General features: G+C 37.0%; 1 protein-coding gene across 3 annotated transcripts in view; it reads left to right on the top strand.

Annotated features, from left to right (window-relative positions):
* Positions 1-27019, top strand: part of LOC117234579 (GTP-binding protein RAD-like) — a 78709-nt gene that overhangs the window by 37471 nt on the left and 14219 nt on the right. For all 3 annotated transcript variants that reach the window (XR_004493541.1, XM_033495953.1, XM_033495954.1), the window contains one exon: positions 23230-23444. Coding sequence is in view for 2 of the 3 variants with exons in the window: in XM_033495953.1 (XP_033351844.1) it covers positions 23230-23444 (215 nt within the window). In the remaining variant the exon portion in view is untranslated. The remainder of the gene's footprint in view (positions 1-23229; positions 23445-27019) is intronic.

The raw sequence follows: 27019 nt of genomic DNA, 5'->3' as shown, positions 1-27019 counted from the left end.
AATAGAACAGATTTTATGGTCGAGAAATTCGTTGGATTCCGAGGGAAATTGTTCTTGGCGGAAAATATTACCGATTTTTATGCCAATTCGTACTCTCAGGGGTATAATTTTAAAAAATAGAAGCATCGACAGAAAATTATTTTATCCAATTTTCAAATATCCTAGCAACCAGCGATATAATACCTCGAACGTTTTATATATTTTTTCGTATTAAATACGTTTCGCGTGGTCTTGCACTTTGCTCATAAAATGCGTAAAACTGCGCAGTCTAGTTTTTACGAATCGTTTCACCTGTTCGCGGGCATCAGGATTTTCGCGAAATTGCGAAAAATTGCATTTTTTTAAATAAAGTTAAATGTCAATTACAATGTGTGACGCATGGATGATGGAAAATAATAAAATAACAAATAATTTGGATATAAATTTATTTCGGTAAATGGTCGAATATTTTCATAACTGCTATTACTATCAATTTTTTGTTTGTTTGTTTGTTCGTTAACGCCTCGTGATAAATTCGCAATTTATTCGAACATTCGGTAAATTGCTGTATCGTTTTGATCGATCAGCGAGTAGATACTGTGCCACATCGGACAGTATCTGGCTCTATTACCAGCAATATTAAGATATTGTGTGGTGGTCAGGTCATCCGGATGTGCTTTCTGCAATCTTCGAGGTAATGTGTACAGGCTGCGAGCTGGGCTATTTGGATGATTTTCTAGCCGAGCTTTATATTTGTTTGCAAAGCGTTCTATTTCTTCTTCGTCTGTTCTAACACGTAGGTCTTTCCCGAGGTCATCGTTACGAGCGTACCACAGGCCATTTACAATCGTGCCAAGTATTATCCACTGCATTCGTTCTATTTTTTTAATGCGGCTATCAGCTTCTGTTCGATGCCTTACGATCCACACGGATCTTACGATAACTTTGCATATTAATAGCTTCGGGATTTAAGGGGGTGTCCTGAATTAGAATTTTCTAAAACAGCGTCTTTTTGTGATTTTTTTTAGAAATCCAAAAAACGATTAAATTATTATATATTTTTCTTCTCGATGAACTAAAAATGTTCGTCAACAAGTTTATTTGAATAATTGTCATAGCACTTTAAAGTTCATTTTTTCTTTTTATAAAACACGTTCTTTCTTTAAGCCCGCCAAAATTTTTAAGTGCATCGAGAAGAAAAATATATAATAATTTAATCCCTTTTTGGTATTCTGTTTCGGCCAAGAATTACGAGGTGGATCTTTCACGCCGATCGAAAACTGCAGCCCATGAAATAGGCTTAGAAATCTGTTATAGTTTTTTTTTTTTTTTTTACTTCAAAAAAATCTTTTTGTATTCGTTAAATGTATATAAAACCACACCTCAAAATTCAATAACTTCATTTGCTTCTTTCTCTTCTAAAAAAAAATCACAAAAACACGCTGTTTTGGAACATTCTAATTCAAGACATCCCATTAACTACAAGTATCATCGATTTGCTGTGAACCAACGCATCTATCTTTCTCTGCTGATATTTACTCGTTTATTTGTTATTACTAATCCTGCTCTTTCGGGTTTTTCACAAATCTCCGGTTTTACGTTACATTACATTCTCTAATTCTCTGGTCCTTTTCCAAGTATACATTTCGCTTCACGCACGACGATCCATGAAATCAACAAATTTTCAACGAACCACATACATTTTACAAGGAATAACGTTTCATTTAGAACTCGGTAGAGTAGCTCTGTCCCTCCACCAAAGAAGATAATTTACGGAATCCTGTGCCGCACCGTATCAGCAACTTCGATCTCCTATTCGACTTTCCACCACGCAACAAAGATATTGCATGGTAAACTATCCTCTGCTGCGGTTCTACGCAGTTTGTTGGTAAACATCGAACGTTCCATCCAATTGACGACGCCGTGGCCCCGATGTTATTCGATATCCGACATTGGTGTGACGCGTAGCATGCGGTTGAACCGCAGTTATTACGGTTAAAACTGGGAATTATATGTAAACCGCGTGGCAAGAGTGATTTTCGCCTAATATCGATTTCATTCGGATATCAGTGACGGCTAACGAACTTTGCAATATCGAGTTACGCTTGGCATTTCCGTTGCCTCGCTGGATACAAATGTCAGTCACGTGTGTGAAGGTAAGCGTTCACATCGAAGATACGCACACATGGATATTTACATAGGACGAATCTCATTTCCGTGTACGTAAGTGGGACGTTGTTAAAGCGGAAAGGGAAGAAGGGAATTAGGAAATTGCAAATTGCGGATCACCATCGTCTTTAGATATTGGAACGTATATCTTGGCGTTGCTGGGAAAAGTAATACGATACTTTCTTCGGTGATCGATCGCCGTTATGTTTCTCATAATTGATCGATGTCAGAGGGCAGTTCCATCTTGGTGCTCCCTTTGACACACCGCCAGGTTCCAATAACGTAAACCTTCGAATTCGACTGGCCGTGAAACAGTATCCAATTATTATACACGAGAAAACAAGGAAACTGAGACTTTCAGTGAAATAATTCGAACATGAAAGCAATTAAAAATATAGCGGCACTCGACAGCAAAATTTTTCAACGGTTTCTGTCCCATGGCTTGCTACACAAAGACCCTACCCAGGGCCCGGACGACGGCAGCGCGGTGGTTTTCTTTTTTTTTTTTTTTTTTTTATTTGGTAGACAATTTTTATTTGGTAATCAATTCTCATTGAGAATTATAAGTAAATTATTTTGACGTGGTACTATAACTTGAATTATAAGAGTTTATAGTATGTTTGATTCTAGTTGAATCTAATGCTTCGATCTGAACGGTGTTGTCTTTTTAGTCTGCGGATCTGATCCGTCGTGTCAAGTAATTGGGTAACTAATGGGTTTTGGTGGTTGCTAACTCTTATATTATATCTGTTACCGAATTTGCATATTTCTTCTTGAACTGTGGGTATCCTAAGGTCGCTGTTTCGTTGGTAACATACCAAGGTGCATCTATCGAGGATCTTAGAGTTTTTGATTGGAATCGTTGGAGAATTTCTATGTTGGAATTACTCGCTGTTCCCCATAGTTGGATCCCATAGGTCCAAACAGGTTTTAATATGACTTTATGTAGCATTATTTTACTCTGCATGTTTAAGTTGGAGCGTCTGCCAATGAGCCAGTAGAATTTTTTCAGTTTTCATTTCAGTTGTTTGGATTTATCTACGGTGGAGGCAGCGTGGTGGTTAGCGTAATTGCTTACGAACGCTCCAGGACCCAGGTCCGAATCCCACCACTCGTAGTCCTGTTTTTCGCGATTTCTAAATGGTAAAAGGTTGGAAGAAAATCCCCCAACACGGATAAAGACAAAATCTTTATACGACCTATACCTCAAAAACGTTCAAATTTTGCTGAATATGACCGACACGTGTCGTGATACTTACGACCAACGCTGTGAGATATAATAACGTGAAATATTATAACATAATTGTATATGTCGAAGATGAAAGGACATAGGGGCCTTTCTTTTGGAATTTTTGGGAACACCCCCAATACTTTAGTCTAGACCTTTCATTATAGCGGTACTTGAATAACAAAACTTAGAAGTAGCTGTTTATGATTTAATACGATTATGTGTGCCCAAGAATTATGACAATAGGCTTGGCCTCGAAGTGACACAACTGGTCGCTGAACGTAGCCACGGTCACGGAATAGACGTTTTCACCTAACACAGCTATAGAGCAGTTGTATAGCTCTCCTTAAAAATATAGTTGACTCGAGGGGTACAGAGAGGTACGAAGAAGAGCATATAAGTGCAGTTCCACTTGGACTGAGGGAGTTAGTTGAGTTCTACTTGTACTGTGGACAAATAAGTTGAGCTACGCTCGAATTGTGGACCAGTAAGTTTAGTTCGACTTAGACTTTGGAAGAAAACGCATTTGCTATCCCATTGACGATGGACTCGTTATTGAACCTCAGATCATTGTCATTAGCATCTCGAGTATCTAATCGCCACTAATCATATTCTTACCAGTAAATATCATCCGTATTGTATAACAACAATGGCTAATCCAAATGAAGATTCGTTACACGCCCCTAACCCTAATGAGAACTCGACATATATAAATACGTGTAATGAAATCTAGAAGCAAATAATAACAAATTCAATGGAGAAACGAACAGTCCGAATGGCAGAACTGGTGAAAGCAACGACGAAGAAACGCGGTTAACGTTTTTGGCTATAGGAGAGGTGCATATTGTTACCGTTAAAATTAGACGTGTGTAAAATCGCGTCTGTCTGGAACCAAAGTACAAGTAATACGCGTAACTATGAAATTCGACTAACGTCAAACAATAAAATCAACTAACAGATCGAGCACATCGCGTTGAAGGCTTGCTTGGTGAATTTGGCGCCGACTTTTATCGCTCTGGCAGTTGTTTCCGGATTGTAACTAATCTCCGAGTTCAGGCCAATATCTGGGATTATCGTCTGTCGAAGAGCATAGCCCAGTGTAACCGTACCATCTGTTGTCCATTTTTGCAGAAAGCTTCCATAGTCTTGCGTTTTATATTCTGCATCGGCGACGCCGGTCAGCTGTAATTGGAAAATCAAAAATGGACGACTTTAATAAAAATCCGTCGGTACCGTGCTAAATAATTTATCGTCGATTGTTTTCCCTTTAGATGAAAATTATAAGAGAATTCCCGTACATAGAGATCCGAAGAATTTCATTATCCGTAATAGCCGTAATTTCGAAGCACAAGTCGCTTACATCTTTAAAAACTGGTACGAGAATTGCGCGCTTTGCACCTTTTATTCGTATTTCTTGCTATTTTCCAATAACACGATATTCGTTTCGTTAGTTAGGCGGAGAAATGTCATAACGAAAAATAATATCACGACTGAGAAATAATTATTTCGAGTATTTTGATCAATGCTTCGACTGTTGTGGCGGATATCGAGAACAATGTATGCATTGTCCTTGACAAAGTATAGTTTCGATTCGTTTAACGATTAAAAACGTTACGAATAGCGATAAGACACAACGTGAATGGTAAAATGTTTAAAACGCTTACATTTTTGTACATTTGATACTTTCGCGAAGAAGTTTATCATATCGGAAAATGTCTTTTCCTTACGATCTTTTGTATAGTGATTTATTTACCGTGCACGATCTGAAGGGTGTTCGAAAGACGAAACGTAAAGTAAATTAACTCTTTGCACTCGGAGCATTTTTTACGATACGATCGTTCGATAACTGTTGCAGCACGGTGAATTTTTTTGAAAGTCTCGTATAAATCTCGCATCGTATTTCCATTACACGTATCTATTATCATTACTATGTGTGACAAAAATTATTGCTTAAGAAGTCCAGATGTATCACGCATGAATGTGAATTTGTTTTTTATATCCGTTGTAGCGTATGCTACCAAAGTATACGTTGACAAAAGTATATCACGGTAACAAAGAATATATCGTTTTCTTTACAAAACATCTGATAATATTCTATGCTTATGTATAAGGCATAGTCAAACTCGAAGATGGTATCCCGCTGGAGGTAGCAATCCACGTGTTATTTAGCAATTATGTTGGAAAAATTTACAAAAAGTCCAGATGGATAAATTGTAAAGTACAAATTAAATAATAAAAGATTCTACAAAGAAGATTAAAAAGAAAACACCCCACTGACCTCAATAAGGAAGTAAAATAGACAAACTTAAAGATGGTGTCCCGCTGGAGGTAACCATCCACGTGTTATTTAGCAATTATGTTGGAAAAATTTACAAAAAGTCCAGATGGATAAATTGTAAAGTACAAATTAAATAATAAAAAATTCTACAAAGAAGACTAAAAAGAAAACACCCCACTGACCTCAATAAGGAAGTAAAATAATCAAATTCAATGATGGTATCCCGCTGGGGGTATCAATCTACGAGTTATTTAGTAATTAAGTTGGAAAAATTTACAAAAAGTCCAGATGGATAAATTGTAAAGTACAAATTAAATAATAAAAGATTCTACAAAGAAGACTAAAAAGAAAACACCCCACTGACCTCAATAAGGAAGTAAAATAGACAAACTTAAAGATGGTATCCCGCTGGGGGTATCAATCTACGAGTTATTTAGTAATTAAGTTGGAAAAATTTACCAAAAGTCGATCTAGACAAATTGTAAAGTACAAATTAAATAATAAAAAAACAAATGTATAAAGCTCGATACGCAGTAGCAAAAGTTTTTGTGAGACCAACGGAGGTTCGTGACTTTTTACGAACATAGAAGACTACTCGAACTATTGATCGCGGATATGTAGAATCTGCAGTGTAATCTACTGACTTGTTCTGACTTGTTGCGTCCGGAATTTGCATAAGTAAATACATGCAGAAGGTTAGTAATCGCATAACACTCGCTTCTAAGCGGGTTACAACTTCTTAAATACAAAGGAAATTATACTCGGCGATAATAGTATCACGAAGAATTTCTCAGAATGCGATCGTTCGGTTGTAAATTATTTTGATATTACTTTTACTTCGTTGCTCCTGTCGAATTACTATGCTTCGATATTCAGATTACTCGTCCCACGGTTTCGATATTTAATCGAAAATACATAGAAAGAAATAGAATTTGAGGGGCAGAAACGTGGTGGAAAATTACCTTCGATGTGTCGCAGTCCAAGCGTAAATCGCTGCCCATTTCCAGCGTTTCGCTAGACCTCGATTTAACACCCAATTTGATAAGACTTTTTCCATAATGATAGCCAGTTCTGAATACGTCTCTCGCGTTTGTACCAAGATCCTTAAAACTCGGCACACTCATGTCGTGTTACTTCCGGAAGGTTAACACCGACTAACGCACCAACAGTATTCGATTTAGCTGTAAAACGTGACTGTTTTTAGAATGACGATGATTAAGCGTTAACGTTAATGTATTTAACGCGTATTATTATGGGATAGCAAGAATATTTTTAATTTGCAATTAAAAATTAAATTAAATAGCAATAAATTTCGTTTGCAGGTGTAGAAAGTTTGTACAATTTTTTCGTAGCGAATAAACTGCAAGTTCGTTTTCATGTTATTTTAATACTTTCAATGATATTTGTATAACATTAATTTATTCATAAATACACGTTCATCTCATCAGACGTTAGGGCCAGAATATATGCTAATCGATTATATAGAAATTGAAATTGTCTATTTCGATCGTTTTAAACAATAATTATTAAGCACGGTAAGTTAAAGCAATTAAAAAATAATAATCATTCGAACGAACTAAATTCTACGTCGAATATATTTCCGAATAACAATGAAACGTTATTCGTAACAAATTATCCCGTCTACGTATCTAGTGGAATAGCTGTTGCAACAGATTATTCAAGAAATTATTATCACGTTTTCGTTCGCAACTCTGTTGGAAAACAAATATCCAAGCTATTCGAGATTAAATAGCATTCGCGTTATTCGAAGCGTTTAGGATATTAAGGAACAAGGAGAGAAATTCCTCAAGCACCGCGTTCACATTCGAAGAGATTTCAGATTCTCTACAACGACAAATTCACTGTAAACTTACCAATGGAAAAATAAAACGTAGAAAAATGTACAGGGTGGGCGTGACACGCAAAAACGTACAAAGTATCGGAAATAAAAACAAAAAGCTTTGTAATATTTAGAAGTCGAAGGAAATTCCATTTAAATCTCGCTTCTTCGGTTCGCGTTATTTTCATAAAAATACGAAATTGCACGAACATTTGAATCTGCGAATCGTCAACATCCGCAATCTGTTTATCACTGTACAAAATCTCCTGTCTCTTCAAATTGCTGCAACGCGTTGCTCGAGCAATATTTCCAACCCTTTCGAGTAACACGAAGACTGTACAATATGAAACAGCTTGGATATCTTGTTCGTGACGAAGATTGACAAAATTTGAGGCAGAAGGATTTGCATGTTAAGGGGTTAAACGACATTCACCAGACCGAGACGTCGACGTAACTGGACCCGACGATGAACGCGACGATCCTCTCGATCGTGTGCAACATCGCCGTCCTTAACCTTCGTTGAAACGATGAGTCAGTTGCCGAGATATCGAAAAATTGTCCCAGCTACCAGATTTGTCTTATCTGTTTAGACAGAATTTGTACGATAACAGTGCCATTGACGTTTCTCACGGTTAGTGCGCGGCGGTAAAACATGACGAGCTACGATCGTGGAAGGCAACGATTCCTCGATGTTAAGCTTCCTTCACATCAACTTACTTTTTACTCGAAATCGAATAGGTTCAAGCGTTTGTGACAAATTGTTGGTCATACTAAACTTTATCAGGCGAATAAAAGTAAGAAAATTCTTTAGCTGTGAATGAAACATACAATTTCTTCTGATGTTTCTTCAAGAGGATAAATTCCTCGGTCTTTGACGAAACGAGAAAATTCTTTATTTTTTACTCCTTCACAGGCTGAACAAATTCAAAAATCCTTAGGAATAAATAAATAAATAATAGTGGATGTACGTTATTTTTATTCCGATATCGATACTCGTTTGTATATCGACACGAAATTCGTGATGGATTTATTTGGAAAAAGCGAGTAACGAAAGACTAAACGTCCATTGTTGAAGACCCTCTTGAAGACAAAGAAATCTTTCGTCGCTACGTGAAATATTCACTGGTTTCGAGCGAACTGAAAATTAGGTTGTAGTTAACTCGCACAAACTGGAAGTTAAGTCGCTAGACTAATGCGAACGAGGCTCTGGAATTACCGAGATTTCAAGTTTTACATTCAAACTGTTCCCTACGTTTACCTGCAATGAAGAACCATACACGTACAAATAGAATTTACAAATCACGTATATACATTTAAAATCCCTAATTCAATTTCATATCTAACATCTATCCAACAATTATCATATTAACATTTACAGAAAATAGTGACTTTTGATTTTTATCGAAGAAACTATTACTCGTACGAATAAATAATCCAAATATTTCCTCGAAACTGAAAGTTCACTTAAAAAAGAAGGTACATCGTTTCTACGACTTTGAGTCGTCCATCAAAGACAACTCACGAATTCCATCGTGGGAAAGTGCTGCGTCTTCAACCCTTTTGCTTCGAGCGCCGCTTATACACGGCATCCACGCGACGACTTCTGTGTCACACGCTGAAGAAGACCATCCGCTCAGAAACAGTAATAGGATAAGTTAGACATCCTGCATACCACAGCCATCGAAACAATAACCAAATAATAACGAAATAGGCGTCTCTGAGATGCACCAGACGACAATCCCTCCAGAGGAACTAAAACTTCAGTATAAAAACCCTCGAAAATAAGCGCTCGAGTCAGTCTGTTAAAACATTTTGACTCAGTCTCTTGTAACACTTTGAACCGTCACTCTGTTGGATTTGCATAATAAATTTGAGGTGTAGTATTTGTGGCTGATAGTGCTACTGCTGGTGTAGAGGCCAAGCTAGGTTCTGCTGCAGGTGTAGATGTGCTAACTGCTGGGATACCGCTGCATTTTCTTCTCATTTTTGTATCGTGGAAAGAAAAATCGGTCGCCAGGATTTGAGAACCCGAACGTTCGTAACCTAAGGCGCTAACCACTGCGCTGCACTATTTGGCGTCGAGTGCCGCCGCAAATTCTATTGTGTATTATATACAAAGTGAAGCATAGAAAGAAGACTAAACAGGAAACACCCAGCAGATCTCATAAAGGATATAACCTAACAAACACGAAGTTGGTACCCCGCTGGGGGTAGCCACCCACATGATAATCAAACAGCCAAAAAATTCTACCAAATGTCAAAATTGGACAAATTGTGAATGTGAAATATTAAATAAAAAAATATATATATACAAAGTAAAGACCTGGGAATACCAACGGTCAAGGAGGAGATTAGCAGATGCGCAAGAAGGCACAGAGAAAGAATAGCAACGCATCCGAACCGGCTGGCAGCGGAAACGATCAACGCATCAAGCATAGAAAGAACACTAAAAAAGAAACACCCAGTAGATCTCATAAAGGATATAACCTAACAAACACGAAGATGGTATCCCGCTGGGGGTAGCCACCCACATGATAATCAAACAGCTAAAAAATTCTACCAAATGTCCAAATTGGACAAATTGTGAATGTGAAATATTAAAAAAAAAATACAAAGTTCAATTTCTTCACTTTATTCGTGAAACTGCGACGCGAGGAGATTACCGGCGATCTATCGGTTTCGCGATTTCTCGTGTCTCCTAACGTGACACCTGAGTCCTGCAGCCCATATTTCGGGTATCCTAATGACGCATGTACAAGTGCTATCTGTAGTCAATAATATATTTTTTCTGTTGATTCTATTGACATATTGGATTAATCACTTCTTAAAGTTCAAACTCATTGTTGAAACAACATCAAAACGTTTCTCGCAATATATTTCAAACATCCAAACGATCGTATACTGTTCCATGCTAAAAAATCTGTTAAATCCGTCGACAGTAAAACGATATTTCATATACGGTTCTTACAAGAATTATTGTTATCTAAGACCTAGGAAAACGTATATACAGCAACCATGCACACTGTACGTATTTCTGGCGCGCGTTTCCATTCAGTGACAGTACTTCGGCGGATTGGACTGGCAAAGCGAAAGGATTAAGCGACACATCTTTGTATCTGGTCTACTAATTGGAAGTGAGTGTATCGGATAAGGTGTGTTGCGTTTGCAGATCGAAACATGTAATAATGCGAAGTAGTAATGTCTAATGAATAAGCTGACTGCCGCAAGACGTCGCAAATAGGACTCATTACGATGTCTTTTGTCGTAGAAGTAGTCTGTGGCCTGGCGTTGTCACACGGCAATTTCACAGAACGTTCTGCTTTGTCTCGTTACCTTGACGATCGTATCTTGTCTAAGGACGTAACATTTCTCCGTGATGGAATTCGCTGTTCGCCTAATAGCTGGTTTAAAGACGCAGAACACAGCGACAAATTCTTTGATCGAACAACTTGCGGTATTTTTTTTATTCTTTTTTCTTTAATAGACTTTCAGCTTCACTGAGTAAATTGGATTATTCATCCGTACAGCAGTTACCTACGATACTTACACTGACAAATAAAATAAAAATTCGCAAATTTACTGCAGCAGCTAGATTTTATTCAGCGATATTCGTCCATTTTATTAAATTCAAATTTGTTTGTTTAAGACACGTTACGTAACGGGATCTAAGTTTGCTACGATGTTATTGATATTCATTTATTTTGTAAATGCACGATATTTAGAAAATTGGAACGATATTGGTTATAAGTACGATCGTGTAGAACGTTACAGACGGATGAAGAATAAATGTGTGAACGATAAATGAATTTCAAACGAATGGAATTATTCAAACGAATGAATGAAATTCAGTCGCGTTAAATTATACGCGGAATTACTTCGAAATTTCCAACTAAAAAGGAGGGCGCTTAATTGGATCTGATTAAATAGCTTGATAATTACATCTTGGAAATCTATTAAAAAACTTCCTATCGATTAAACGCATCCTCGTAATACTGCCGTTAATCGCATTCTCAATTTTATATTTTAATACCATACAATAATTAATTATATAAACCTTGAAACCGATAAATTGTTTCATAAATTTATCGATAAAATGTTCAAACTCTGCTAATGAACAGCTCACCGGAGTTTTATTGCGTTTAATAAACGAATGTCACCGTGATTAAGCTACGGAAATTTTCACACCGGAAAATTTCATTACTTGGAAATAAGATTCATCGTCTCTGCTAGAAGATATTTTATAAAAATGAATAATTATATTCTCTGTACGTAGACCGTAATGATTCTTCAATGTTAATCGAATATTTGTTTATCCACATATTTTAACTATCGGATACACGAGCACATAAATAAAAATAAGAAAGAACGAGCACTAAATACAATACAACGTGCGATCTCATCCGAGACAAATACCATAGTTGCTTTAAAGATGGTTAAGGGTCCGTAAAAGAAAAACGACCATCTCTGTAGCGTCACTCACAGCCGAACAAGGTCTATTTTAACAAAATCGAAGTTACCTAAGTTAGTCCTGCATGGAACGATAGGAAAAAGTTGATGAATTTTTACTACGATCGATTAACCGACTATATTAAAAATTATAACACCAAACGGACTAATTCGAAAGACCGAGCACACTTCAAAGTGCTAAGAAGTTTGTTATATTAATCTTGCGAGCTCGAATTAGGACAGTAAACGGCGATAAAATGCCATCAGAATTATTTATTTTGTCATTAGATGGTAATGACGAAATCCTTAGCACTTTGGAGTTACCTAAGTTAGTCCTGTGTGCAGCGATAGGAAAAGGTTGACGAATTTTTACTACGGTCGACTAACTGACTATATTAAAAACTATAACACTAAACTAATTCGAACTAACTCGAAAGACCGAGCACACTTCAAAGTGCTAAGAATTTTGATATTAATCTTGCGAGCTCGAGTTAGGGCAGTAAACGGCGATAAAGTGCCATCAGAATTATTTATATCAGAATTAACCAACTATTGGCTTGGCAACTAAGAGTTTTTCATTACCGCCTAATGACAAAATCCGCAATCTCTTAGTTGCCAACCCAATAGATGGTCCGTGTAACTCAATAACACGGAACTTCACCATTCGCTAACGTCTCTCCCCTTTGCCAGTAATTTGGCCGATTAGCCGCGCGAGTAGGAGGAAATCCGGGTCCTGCAGGACAGGCAAACCGTCAGGAGAGGAGGATTACGCGAAAATCCATCAGCTAGGATTTTTCGAAACGTCGAGGAAGAGCGAGTCTATCCACGAATTGAGTCGACATTACTCGGTCTAACTAGTCACTCCACGTCCAATGGATTTCTCGTGCAGATCGCGTGAAGCTTCGCGTCTGCGAATCTCGTAAATCCGACGAGAAACTAGAACGAGAAAGCGTAGAACGATATAGCCGGGCCGTTGTCGAAATGAAAGCCGAGGTTGCCAGTTGGCGATGTTGTCCCAATGTCTGACACTTTTGTTCCTTCTTTGCTGATCGTGTTGAGTTTGACGCGTGTTAGCCGAGAAAGTTCGAGAGCCAACGGCTTAAAAGGATCTACACCTCGACCGATAAAGGAGCAAACTCGTCGACAAGCGAGCAAAGTCTGTGGACCTTTTTACGACAGATTCGCGTTAGGCAAATTGTTTTCGACAGTGGCGCGAGCTGATACGGCTGAATCTCTCCAAGATCTCTGCAATCGATGGATTGCATCGAATGTATAGTAGTGGAATATTTTTGAGAAGCTGAGTAGCATAAACGTGTGGTACCAAGCTAAGCTGAAGCGTATTAGAGAGACAATTTCGATAATATTTTACTCTTCTTTAACATTTTTTTTTTTTTTTTTTGTATATTGCGATGTCAGAGAGATGTCTCTTTCTAAATGACTGTTTCTTTATTACAAAGACTCTAATCGTAGATTCTTAGAATTTTGATAGCGTTTAAGGAAATGAAGTATATTTTTGGTTAATATACAATTTATTATTAACCCTTTGCATTCTAAATTTTATTTCAATTTCGTTATCAGCAGCTGCCAATGCTTTTAAGTGTTTTATTTGAAATTTACTTTAACCAAAAGATAAGACAATTTAAATAAATAAAGGAAGAAACAAATTCGCTTAAATACCAGTTTTATTCTCACTATCGTTGTATTTTGTAATTTTTAAGTGTATGATATATCTGGAAATAATTTCCAGAATGCAATTCTGCTTTTCTTTCGCACGTTTCGCGAAAAAAGGTGAGATAGAAAGAATTTCGAGTGGAACTTGACAAAGGAACTTCTGAGGATAAAAACTCATGTCGAGTCATACTCGACATAGCAGTGCAAAGGTTTAATACAATTTTTATTATTCGACGAAACAGATTCCTTTCGAACTGAAGATGCTTAGAGAATGAAACCATTAGGGAGAGAGCTCGATGTCGACTAAATATCACGCGGAATATTCGAGTTCTACCCGTTACAAGAAATTAGGCTAAAACGCGAGACATCGGTTTACGACAATACACCTTAATTCTCGTAATGAGCACGTCAGTGTACGAGGATTCACTTTGACCCTAATCTCTCTTTCTAAGTTTCTTACATGGTACATCGTTTATTCGTTATTCGGTAACCTGATATTTAAAACGTTGATGTAATCGAGGCCGAGAATTACGCTGACTAAATATCACTCGACGATACCTTAAATCTTTTCCTTACTTTTTATTGCGAATAAATTGCAAATAAATAAATGGGGTGGTACACCGAACGAAGAAGTCCGATGACTTTAACGCGATTAACTTTTATATAGTTACGATTAGTATAAGTCTTGACAATTCTACGATTCTATTTTAGGTGGAATATTACAATTTTCGAAAATTTCTATAAATGTTATTAATATAAATATAAAACTTGCATAAAGGATTGCAGCATTAAAATGAATAAATGAACGTATTCTCCCTGTAATCATTCGTCGTTTCATATTTAAAACCAGTGAGTTGTTTTTGACGAGTATACTCGTCACGAAGAAATGGCAATATTTTGTGCAACGAGGAGGTCTGTGGGTAATAAAATTAAAAAATGAAACAGACGTTTCGTTACGATTTAGTTCTATGCTATAAAAGCTACGCATATTATGCGTTTGACGAGTATATTCGTCACGAAGAAGTGGCAATATTTTGTGCAACGAGGAGGTCTGTGGCTAATAAAATTAAAAAATAAAACAGTCGTTTCGTTACGATTTAGTTCTATGCTATAAGAGCTACGCATATTGTGCGTTTGACGAGTATACTCGTCACGAAAAAATGGCAATATTTTGTGCTACGACGAGGCCTACCGTTAATAAAATTAAAAAATAAAACAGTCGTTTCGTTACGATTTAATTTTATGCTATAAAAGCTACGCATATTGTGCATTTGACGAGTATACTCGTCGTCGCTTACTTTTTCTCATACATTTTAGGTACAGGCTTTTCAAAGTTTTCAAACCGATCGCAACAGCTAACTGGTTAATAGAAATCTCTATGTTGAAAATGCAAATTGTAAAAATGAAAAACTATTGTAAAATAATTTTAGTGAAATCACAAAGAGTAACGAAAGTGTACGGTGCCCGATATAGAAACAAACGATCGATTATTAATTTTTAAATTAATATTTTCTAAGTTGATATTCTCTTTCTCGACTCGAACCCAACTCAAAACTCGACAAATCAAATAGGTAAAAAACTTCCATTATAAAATCCAACCAGCTATGAATGTTTAAATGACGTAGAATGTACGTTAGCGGTAACCGGTTATCGATTTTAGGATAATGTAGAACTACATCGACAGCTGCCAATATGTTAAGAAGCAGTTTGTAATTTATAAAGACCTTTAACCAATAAAATTGATATAAAATGGATTTAGTTGGTTAAGGTATTGGCAAGATTTATAAAAGCTTTTACGATATTTAAGAGCTGTCAAAGTATATACGTAGAAAAGTTAAAAAAAAAGAACTGGTATAAAAATATCCTTAACGTTAAATATACTCGCGCGATTTGATTGTTCGTTTTACCACGTTGTTTCCCAACAACGTATTCCTAAGTCAAAGATACTAAACTGATATTCTCGGAAAATATAACGGCGAGATGCGGGAAAGTTTTGCGTCTGACAGGAACTGTAATTGACAAGGTCAAGTATAGTATAAATATCGAATAGAAAATCTTAGTAGTAAGAAAGTAAGTAGTAAGGAAAAAGAAAATAGTAAATAAATTGCGAGACAAAGATTTTTTTTTTTTTTATTTAAAATTTCACATTCACAATTTGTCCAATTTGGACATTTGGTAGAATTTTTTATCTGTTTGATTATCATGTGGGTGGCTACCCCCAATGGGGTACCATCTTCGTGTTTGTTAAGATATATCCTTTGTGAGATCTGCTGGGTTTCCTTTTTAGTCTTCTTCCTATGGTTGTGTCGATCGTTTCCGCTGCCAGCCGGTTCGGGTGCGTTGCTATTCTTTCTCTGTACCTTCTTGCGAATCTGCTAATCTCTTCCTTGACCGTTGGTATTCCAAGGTCTTTCCGTATGTCCTCGTTTCTAACGTACCATGGGGCGTTTACAATTGATCTAAGAAGCGAGACAAAGACGTTGAATTTTCCACGAAACGATCAAACTTATTTTATACGAGCAAACGCTATCAGTAATTTTTGTTACAGTAACGAACGAACCAAGAGAATATTACGTACTTTAAATTCAGCAAGATAAAGTATCAAAATATGAAAATATATTGATCTTTGTTATTGCCATTGCCGCTATCATTGTCGTTAGGCGCACTGTATCGAACGCGACGATATACGTCCACGAAACCGTATAGTAAAATGTATTTTGTCTCGTCGTTGAAACGTCGAGCGACGAGAAACGACGTATTTTAACAACATTTGTCATTTTCATTCGTCGAGGAAAAATAGAAATCGATGGCACGACCCTTCTACGCGATAGGCGAACGAGCCTCGTCTGATGGTACCCATTCAACTTATCTAAAATGAAAGAACTCAAGGAGATTCTTAATTGGGATGAGTTTGACTATAGCAGGTGCCAGAACGAAAGGAAAAAGTCGATGATTTAAAGAACGATGGAGTTCGACGAAGAAACGAGGCACCATGCGATTCGATTACGAATTTTTTTCTTCTTCTTTCTGCTTCTTCGATTTTCCATGGCTGAAGAAAATAAGAAAAAGAAGAGAAGTACTGAACTCGCGCTGCTGCAGACTCCAGCAAAATTCCAAGCCAATTGGACAAGTAAGTTGGACAAGCTAGTGTCAACACTTTGACTACCACGGGACGCCACGGGAGTATTTTTATTATTCAAAGCATACAATGACGAAATAATAATAAATTGACGATGTGAGAAAACGTTCTTCCCTAATGGACCGTTAATCTCATTGGTGATCACGGGTTACCACCGTGGCGCCTTGGTAACAGTCGATAGCGACATATTGTAACGAGGCTTCGTTTATTTCAACAAACCATTCGCCTTCGTTATTTCTTTGTAAGCAAAACGTGCGGAATATATCGTTGAAACGTGTAGAAGATATTAGTAAACGATATTTGCTCATTCTATATATAATAGCAAGGTATGTTCACACTTGTAACTTCAATTATACGATTATAAAGCAGCATTTACGATTATTTTCTAGGCTGTGTTTATAATAATATTCGTGGATTACCCCTCAAAGATGTGCACGCAAACATAGTGCACCGTTAGATGCAAGATTTGTTCTCATTTTTTTTATCGATGTTCTAATAAAAATGTTTAATCGTCCAATGGGGCACTTTTTACTTCAAAGTATCTTCTATTTATCGGTTATATTCAAAATTCCCTAACTGTCAATTTTCATTGAATTTTTACAATTGTAAGAAATTGAAGCGCTCCGGTCACCAATGACCCCACGGTCAACCGTGGCCGGTCAAATATGACCAACGTGGCAGTCAAAATGTTAAGAAGGAAAATGCGTTCAGAAACTTTTTACACGCGGAATATGAATCTTTTACACACGGAATAAGTCGATTGATGTTAGAAGTTGAGGCGTAGCGTTGCGCGAGCATATTTTTACGATCGTATTTTTCAAGAAAATGTTAAAGCAAATTTTGTTTCCCAAGCTTTGCGTTTAAAACACCGTTAATTCCCTAAAACTTATAGCGTAGGTTTAGAATAACAGTTTGCATCCGATACCATTGTACGGCACTCGAGGTGGAGTGGAGCCGAGTCGACGTGAAGCGATAAAAATTTCAAGAGAAAAACTTGACATTTCGCAGCGGAGTTTCGTTAACCCTGTGGCGATCGATGCGCACGCTGAAAAGGAGCGCGAGCGTAAATTCGTCGCACAATGCGCTATCATTTCAATGGGCTTTTATTTGAAACGCGGCACGGTTCTTTCGCCGAAGCGCGAATAAAGCGCACGTGCCGCAAAATTAACCTACGCGAAATGAGAAAACGGTTTTACGGCCGAAGCGTGGAAACGAAGTTATTAAATAACTCGATCCGCGCGCAGAAATAGAATTTTCCAATCAAATCAGACTCGCTCAGACCGATTTCAGGTATCGATCGTGTGATTCGTACGGAGCAGCTTCGCATTATGTGTGGAAAGAAATCTCGCGTTATGAAATAGGATGCTTTCGTGTCTCTTTGAAGGAAAACCATCGGTTCGCCAAACACTCCGCTATTTCATACGGTGCAGAACGAAAGTTGGGCGAAAGAGAGTAAAGCGAAAGATAACACACAGTCGCATTCATCGATTTCGTGTCATTTTTTATCACCTGCTCGTTAGTTTTTTGATCGATAATCGAGGCTCTACAACTTTGAAGGTAATTTAAGGATTCTCTTCGATCAGTGAGTTATCCGAAAGTTACTTTCTGCTGAGATTTCTTTCTTCGTGGTTGTTGAGAATTCTGAATCTTAATTGCCGAAATAAAAGTAAAGGAATATTAAGATTACACTTAGAATTCATATTAAAATAGTTTTAGATTTATTCGATAAACGGTTTCCAGGATCTTCGTCGATAGACATTTACACGCGTCTCAGCACTCTCTTCGTCTCACCATCTTCCATACCACACTGACAATGGAACAGTTGCATTCATCTGTTTTTCGAGATGCTGTGCATACTTCCATACACTCATATTCACATACGTGTGTCGCTACCACGCGGCCAATCTAGTCTAGCACACAAAATTTATACATATCTCGATAGTGGTAACAGAAGTCTTATGCGGTATAATATATCTTGAAAAGATGAAATAAAACCACTTGAATGTAATCGATTTATTTCTATTTGAGACATTATTTTTACTGGCCCGTCTTTTAATCGAAATAAATCACTCGATTATCGAGGATATGTGTTACGTTGCAGTTATTATTTTCATGAAATTTCCACCAGTTAAATATTCCAGAGCACTGAAAATACAGTTCTGTATTCGCGCAATATTCTGCATATTGGATAAAGCAAAGTCATCCGTCAAAGCTTTGTCAGTCAAATTCCTCCGGTTCTTGCGAATATCCATTTTGCCACGTGTAGTCTCAGTGAAAAAGGGATATTTTTTTCTCGTGACGAACAAACCTGTCTATTTTTATTCCGAGTATTAAGCAATCTAGCTAACTATGCTCCACGTCTGTTTTATCATTTGCTCTATAAATGGAACGATTAAGTGCTCCAAGTTGTTTAATTTTCAGTATATTCGTTTCCAAAGTTGGCAATTAATTATTAGCCATGATTTAATTAAATAAATTACTTCCACTTATTGGAAATGTTATTATCTACTAAGCAATAATCGGAGTTGACAAAAGTTTAGAAAACGTATATCAAGCGAATAACTCGGATCGATAAAGTAATTTTGGACGAAGAATAGATACATTTCGTTGTATTAGAAAAAAAACTGTTATGCAACTGGATTCTCATTTTTGGAAAATTCTATCATGCCTTTTGTTAAACACGCTGTATCCTTCGTGATTTCCGATTGTCTGCTTAACTGAGGCAAATAATTTTAACGTTGCTCTAATGACAGATGTTCATTAAACAACTTGGGTTATTTATTAAAATATTCGAAACGCTGGTGTGTCAAACTTTTTGAAATTTCTTATTGGCGTTTAACGAGCAATGCGACGAGCAACGTGCAAATGAGAAAAAACGACTGCTATTAATAAAATTCTGATACACAAAAGATGTAACTATACGATATAAGTAAAGTTTACAAGCTTTGTCCTTCGTTTTTATTAAATTTCATGCATTTAAAAAACTGCAAAAAATTGAAGTTACGCGTTTTTAAACAAAGGTGCAAGTTTGAAGGATTTTCATCCCTATAATGTTATATCTGGACATATTAAAAATACGTGGAACCTCGATGTGAAAAAGTTTCGGATATTCTTTCGAAATCCCTTTCTGATGCAGAGGGATTAAAACGTGGAAAATATTACAATTGATACGGAGCAAACAACAAAAGTTAAACAATGATTTTAACGGAACTCAGAGGTAACGCGATGACGAGATAAAAAGGGAAAATATCGTCATTTAAAATATCATAGAATTATTTCCATTTGATTCCACGTTTCTCGATTTACCAAACATTTGTTCTGCACGTTTATCGAAATTTAAAGTAGATCTTTGTTTAATTTAATCGTTGTTGCTTCCAATTAACTATTAGAAATAAACAAAGTCGTTATTTGTCAAGAGATAATAAATTCGCCAAAGTGAGATTCACGAAAATGGTTTCGATAAAAAGATATATATTTGAACATTTGTAACAGAAAAATTTACATATCGAGATATTGCGTGAAAAGATGAACATTTCGAGTAAGAAAAAGATATTTTAATTATCCACCGTCATATTTATTTCAATATCGAGCTTATAACATCACATCGTCTTTCCTCGCAAACATCGCTTTGCACACGATAAAACTTTTATTGCGCCAACTTCCATCGTCTTTTATTCGAACATAAAATATTTCGGTATCCGAACATGCGACTTTATTAAAACGCTATTTTTCCTTATGTCGCGTCTCTCTTTAACTTCACCCGTTCCACTTCGTTGTAACGTCACGCAGAAATCTTCCTGAAACAAATAAATTTCACTAGCTACCACATAATCAATCGATTTTCTCTCGTTCAAACTAAAAATACAGCTACTTTTACTTAAAAAAAAAACCACATAAATTTCACGTTTCCATTCGTATTCGAAGCATTTACCATTTTCATTACCAACAAATTTTAATTCCTGGAATATCATCGACATTTCTTAGAGATATAACACAATGCACTTTATCCTATAAAGCCTTCTCAGCTCGAATAACACGAACCGTACTATGTACATGCAGTATATCCTCTCATCGTGAGCAAGCTGACTTAAGTGAGAACATCTGAAAGCCCCACTCTCCATTCGCATGAAAAGCAGCAATCTTCTTTCGACCCTCCGAACCGTCGTGTTATTTCAGATCTGATTCTACTCTACTAGTTTCTTTCTCAACAAAGAACTCGTGGGTAATCTCGTTTGCCGGCTGTTCCGATCGAATTCAATCATGCTAATCGTGACAGGGGAAACACAGCTCAGGACACAGTCTCTATCCACGAATCTGTGAAACTGTTTGATGTAACAACTTCTGAGAAAACAATTCGCACGGAACGGAGTTAACGAGAACCTATTCTTGGTTGGCAAACGTTGTTTTAGCGGTACAATCAATGCTGAATCGTAGCTGCTACCTGTACGCGTATACCGTTTCAGTTGTTAACCGCAATTTGTCGCAGTCTCGCCGTTTCTCGGAAAACGGTCACCTGGTATTGTCGTTGATTATGCGAGTATTCGGTTTATGATCGAATCGAAGCCTACGAACGATCGCGTACGATATTTTGGGAAAAGGTATTTCTTATTCTTGTACCTTTTTATTCGTATTCTTTCTTTGTAATTTTATTTAGTTGCCGGAAAAGTGTCTCTCTTTTACAGACGCGTCTTTTGCAACGACGCATCTTTATACAAATATGAAAGCTAATCCGTCGAACGTTGTGATCTTTAAAACGGTCTTGATAAAACAAAATGATAAAATAATGTAAAATGTTGCGCATCCATTATTTCCTTATAAAACGAAAGAAACCTTACTAATATTTACGTTTCTTTATATAAGATTTACTTTTGTTGTATTTAGGAGACAAACTATGCAGCGTTTGTCACATACTTCGGAGAAATCGTAGAATTTTTATTTCAATTTATTACTTTCTACGAAATGTCTCGAACTGGTTGAAAACTCGTGGAATATTCGTCTAACTTCGATTTGCTTCGAACTCTTTATCCAAATTTGTAATATTATGGAATTTTATCGGTACATTTCGCTGATTCTTTGAGAGGAAATTTGTATGATAGTACGAAGAAGGCTGACATAATCGTTACTTTTGCCATGTGAAATATTTTTACGAAATTTTACGAATATTCTGTAATGCGTTTGCATGGAAATTTATAAACAGTTCGAAACACAACTGGCTAGTGCAGTTGCTACTACAAAGGGATAAAGCATTTTTATAAAATCTCGCGAAATTGTTCTGGTATTTTTTATATTATCTGTTTAAATAGAAAATCGTAGGTACGTCGACAGAGCAGCCTACAACCTACTACTTTTGTAACTTGGGGTATTTTTGAGAAATTTTATTAAATTTTACCTATCCCGTAATTCGTTTGATGAAAGATTTTTCATACCGTCGATGGAACCTGAAAATTCTAATTTCGTCAGACGAGATAGTTTCGAAAAATTCCATAGAATATTTACTGATACTGATACATTCTGCGATTCGTTCGAATAAAAAGTTTGTAATACGAACGAAGCAGCAAGTACTAGTCTTGTCACGTAAAATAGCTTTCAAATGTTTCGTAGAATTTTATTAATTTCGGTATGTCCTGCAATTCCTTCGAATATTTATAGATATCTAAATATAACTATATATTTGGTATTTCATCTTTATATAAACAAAAAGAAAGTGAAAAGGTTGACCGTGAAACTTGCAAAAAAAAAAACTCAGTAATCGTTTCGTTCGTATGCAGAAGCGTCCGTTTGCTGCATCAAAATGATAAACAGAGGAAAACATTTCCTGTTCTATTGACAAAAGTTCGAAGACGTGCTTCGACAACCGCCCACGCAAACAGGTCGAGAGAATCTCATTGCAACTATTCTCACGTTTCGATCGAATTCATTGTTTGACGAAACAAAACACGCGGATAGTGAACCATCCTCTGCCATTAATTCACTTTGCCTTTGCAATCGGTTCTTCGATATTAGTTTGGCTGGCAATTTTCAGCGCAGCGCGATGTGTACCTGTATCCGAATTGCCTCTAATGATCGTCCTCGACGTTCAAACTGCCAGTGTGTGACGTGTATTATTGCTAAGCTGTTCTATGTTCAATTCAGTGTAATTCGTATTTACAGTGACTGAAACAAACAGATTCGTTTAACTACGGTGAGGGAAAAAAAATACCTGGATAGGTAAATGGCGGTAAAGGCAATGAAATATTACTGTTTAGAGAAGTACCGTTCTGATTCTCTATTTTTAGTCGTTTAAATTAGACTTAAGACGTTTTCACTTGTTCGTTATTTCTTAGTATCGACCCTCGTCGATTATATCTTTCTTATAATCCGTCGTTTCCTCGTCCGTTCCAAATCAAATTGCGACGGATCGAAGAATGTATAGAGAGTTTGCCGAAGGGTCCTCGAAAGAGAAGCACATCAATTAAGAGGATTGTTTCGTTTGGTTGCAGCCGATGCTCGCTGAAACGAAACGCGGTGGCGCCAGCGGGGCCGATGAGGGAGAAGAAGATGGAGTGGAATATTACAGGCTCAGGTCGTTTTCCATAACAGCGAATGGGGTCTATAACCTCGGCGATTCGCTGAAGAGCCGACGTAGCAAGAGTATCAACAGCGTCACATCCTCTGGCACTAGCTGCAGCAGCACCAGGGAGGCCAGGTTATTGAGGTGAGAATAAATCAGTGTATAAAGCACATGTCGCGTATATCCATTATACATGGAACGTTGTTCGACTATAACAGCGACTATAACAAACGGTTAAAACGCGTGACAAAGGCTAGACACACATTAGGTATAGAATGTCGAGACTTTTGTTGAAACAAAGGAAACCTATACGTAACACTTACCACTATGTAAAGCTGTTGGAACATTGCACAGGGCTAAGGACAATGTTCCTCTCTCTTTTGTACGTCGTCACGCGATGCTATATTTAGTGGGAAAACGTTACGTGTATATTCTTCGAAATGTTCGAAATTCTACTATGGGAAAATGTTGTGCCTATATTGCTTGAACACCTGTCGTGGAAAAGCGCTAGGTGTATATTCTTTGAACACATATTATGGAAAAATGTTACGTGTACATTCTTCGAACATTTACTATGGGAAAACGTTACGTGTATATTTTTCGAACATTCACTATGGGAAAATGTTATGTATATATTCCTTGAACACCTGTCGTGGAAAAGCGTTATGTGTATATCCTTTGAACACGTATCATGGAGAACTGTTACGTGTGTATTCTTTGAACATTTACTATGGGAAAATGTTATGTATATATATTCCTTGAACACCTGTCGTGGAAAAGCGTCATGTGTATATTCTTTGAACACATATCATGGAAAAATGTTACGTGTGTATTCTTCGAACATTTACTATGGGAAAATGTTATGTGTGTATTCTTTGAACACTTGTCATGGAAAAATGTCATGTGTATATCCTTTGAACACGTATCATGGAAAAATGTTACGTGTGTATTCTTTGAACATTTACTATGGAAAATGTTATGTATATATATTCCTTGAACACCTGTCGTGGAAAAGCGTCATGTGTATATTCTTTGAACACATATCATGGAGAAATGTTACGTGTGTATTCTTTGAACACTTACTATGGGAAAATGTTATGTATATATATTCCTTGAACACCTGTCGTGGAAAAGCGTCATGTGTATATTCTTTGAACACATATCATGGAAAAATGTTACGTGTGTATTCTTCGAACATTTACTATGGGAAAATGTTATGTGTGTATTCTTTGAACACTTGCCATGGAAAAATGTCATGTGTATATCCTTTGAACACGTATCATGGAAAAATGTTACGTGTGTATTCTTTGAACATTTACTATGGGAAAATGTTATGTATATATTCCTTGAACACCTGTCGTGGAAAAGCGTCATGTGTATATTCTTTGAACACATATCATGAAAAAATGTTGTGCGAATATTCTTTGAACGCTGATCAGGGAAAAACTTTATGTGTATTCTATTACGCCTAATTGCGTATTACGTAAAAATATATTTTAATTTCATTGGTTGGCTGTCACGATTATATTGGCAAACCTTAAAACCAATCTGAAAAAATACACAGATACGAAATACAAGATATAGAAGATATCTATATAGAATTTCAGATTAGTTTCAAGTTTTATCGATATAATCGCGACAGCCGACTAATGAAATTTCAAAATATTTTCGTAGAATACGCAATTATACGCAGAGTATAAATATACACGTAACATTTTTCATTAATACACGGGATATCTATCAGCATATGCCGACAAATACACGAGCTTATTTTTATAATTGTATCAAGTCTGTCAAAAGTACTTAGTCTTCCCCTGCTCTTGTCCCGTTTCAATATTATTCCTCCGCCAATCTGTCAGATTTACACGCTAGACATTTACACGTGGCATAGCACAGACCATGTTATACGTCAGATGAATTTGACTTGTAGATGAATCTTGAACTACGATTTGTACTGTACGTGGATCATCCGTCACGCATGTGTATGTATGCAGCCGCGTTTACGCTAAAAACTACCATCCCTTTGAAACTATTATATCTACTTATCGATATTACGACACGAAGTACCATTTGTCACGAATAGCAGCAACAGCAAGTAGGTCGATCTACGTGAAAACCTGCTAATACGATAACATACATCATGTCCAAAATAGCATAATATCCTGCCCTAATGTGCATACTATCTCAAGTTAAACGACACGCTATATCGCGTACTGCTTCCTCGGATCTATCTTTCCTCGAAGATGCCCTTGAATAATAGCGACCAGCGTAGGTAAAGGCATAAAAGACGCAATAAAAAATCAGGGCAGATTTCCTCTTACAGAACGTCCACGGAAATGCTGTTCTCTGTATCGTACGCGGTTCTTTGTTCAAGAAAGCTAACTCATAAATTCCAAGTCCTTGTCCCCTCCTACTATTACACACATATCGGGCTTACGATACGTCGATTGCCATTGGGGAACCATCGTTGTTATAAAACTTTCGCAAGAAAGTCGATTGATAAGTCCTGGGCATGCGCCATTTCTTAAGAAAATACGTAATCCTTAAAGCGCAGCTGACTTTCCTCTCGCTTCGATATTTTCTCTCGACCGCACAATATTTTCGATAGTTGTACGGAATACAGTACGCCTGACCGATTTCAACCAGCTTCGAATATATCGCCTAGATCGATCTTCTGAGAACAAACATTTTCCTGTACGCGTAACCACCGCGCAATCTTCCTTTCCTAGATATTCGCAAAAACCTTTAATTAAATTCAGTTTTCATTTACAATCCATTCTGGCATACACGTGGGTTACCGGATTTTTATTACCCGAATCCAACTAGCCAGAAACCAACTAAAGTCACTCAAATTTTAACCCGTCCGCGTTGATCACCTTCGACGCTAACGCGATCCAATTTTTATTTCACGCGATCTTTTAAGCGTATCGTAAATTCCACTAGTACCAATTATTGTTATTTACACATGTATCATCGTGTATTGTTGTCAAACGTGTTTCTATCCGTAGCTGACAACGTAAACCCGTGCGTGGTTATCGTCAGATTACGTGCGACGAACGTGTATACGTATCTGATGACTCTGACTATTAGTACACGCTACGTACGCGACGAACAAGCAGATAAGACACGGCGCAAACATCTCGCACATGGGTAGATTCATTGTAAATTATTTCACGTTGCTACTCACTGCTCTAGCCCAACCCATAACCCACTCATCCTCTTTCTTCTCCTTTTTTTTCCTCGTTTGAACAACGTTAAGAACGGCTATCTCTTTCATCGACAAGTTACATCGACAGGTTGAGCTATATAAAAATACAAATATAAAATGTAAGATAAATTGTATCGCGAGTTTTGCGATTCGACAGTCAGCGAATACAAGTTGTTCGGAAGATAAATGTTAATAAGATATTTCAAGACCGTCGAAACGGGCACCACTTGCCTGTCTAATTTAGCACATTTTCTCCAAAACTTCGGTAATATCGTTACAAGCACCGAGGTAATTTCTCCTTTAATTCTACCATTTGCATACAATGAGGGCAAATCGCGCGCGTCCGAAAGTGCTACGAACAGCTTTTCATTTCGCCAGGGTCGATTCGTAAGAATGGACTAACTGAACTTTCCAGCGCCAGCGTTGCAGTCGCGAGATATTTCGGCCTCGATCCTCCACGTCTGCCACTCGTCTTCCTCTCGTCGAGCAATTAACAACCGCGTAATTACCG

Source organism: Bombus vosnesenskii, unplaced genomic scaffold (assembly GCF_011952255.1).
Source record: "Bombus vosnesenskii isolate JDL3184/JDL3185 unplaced genomic scaffold, Bvos_JDL3184-5_v1.1 scf7180000013305, whole genome shotgun sequence".
NCBI lineage: Eukaryota > Metazoa > Arthropoda > Insecta > Hymenoptera > Apidae > Bombus > Bombus vosnesenskii.
The sequence above is the reverse complement of the archived record's forward strand: the minus strand, read 5'-3'. Positions and strand labels throughout refer to the sequence as shown.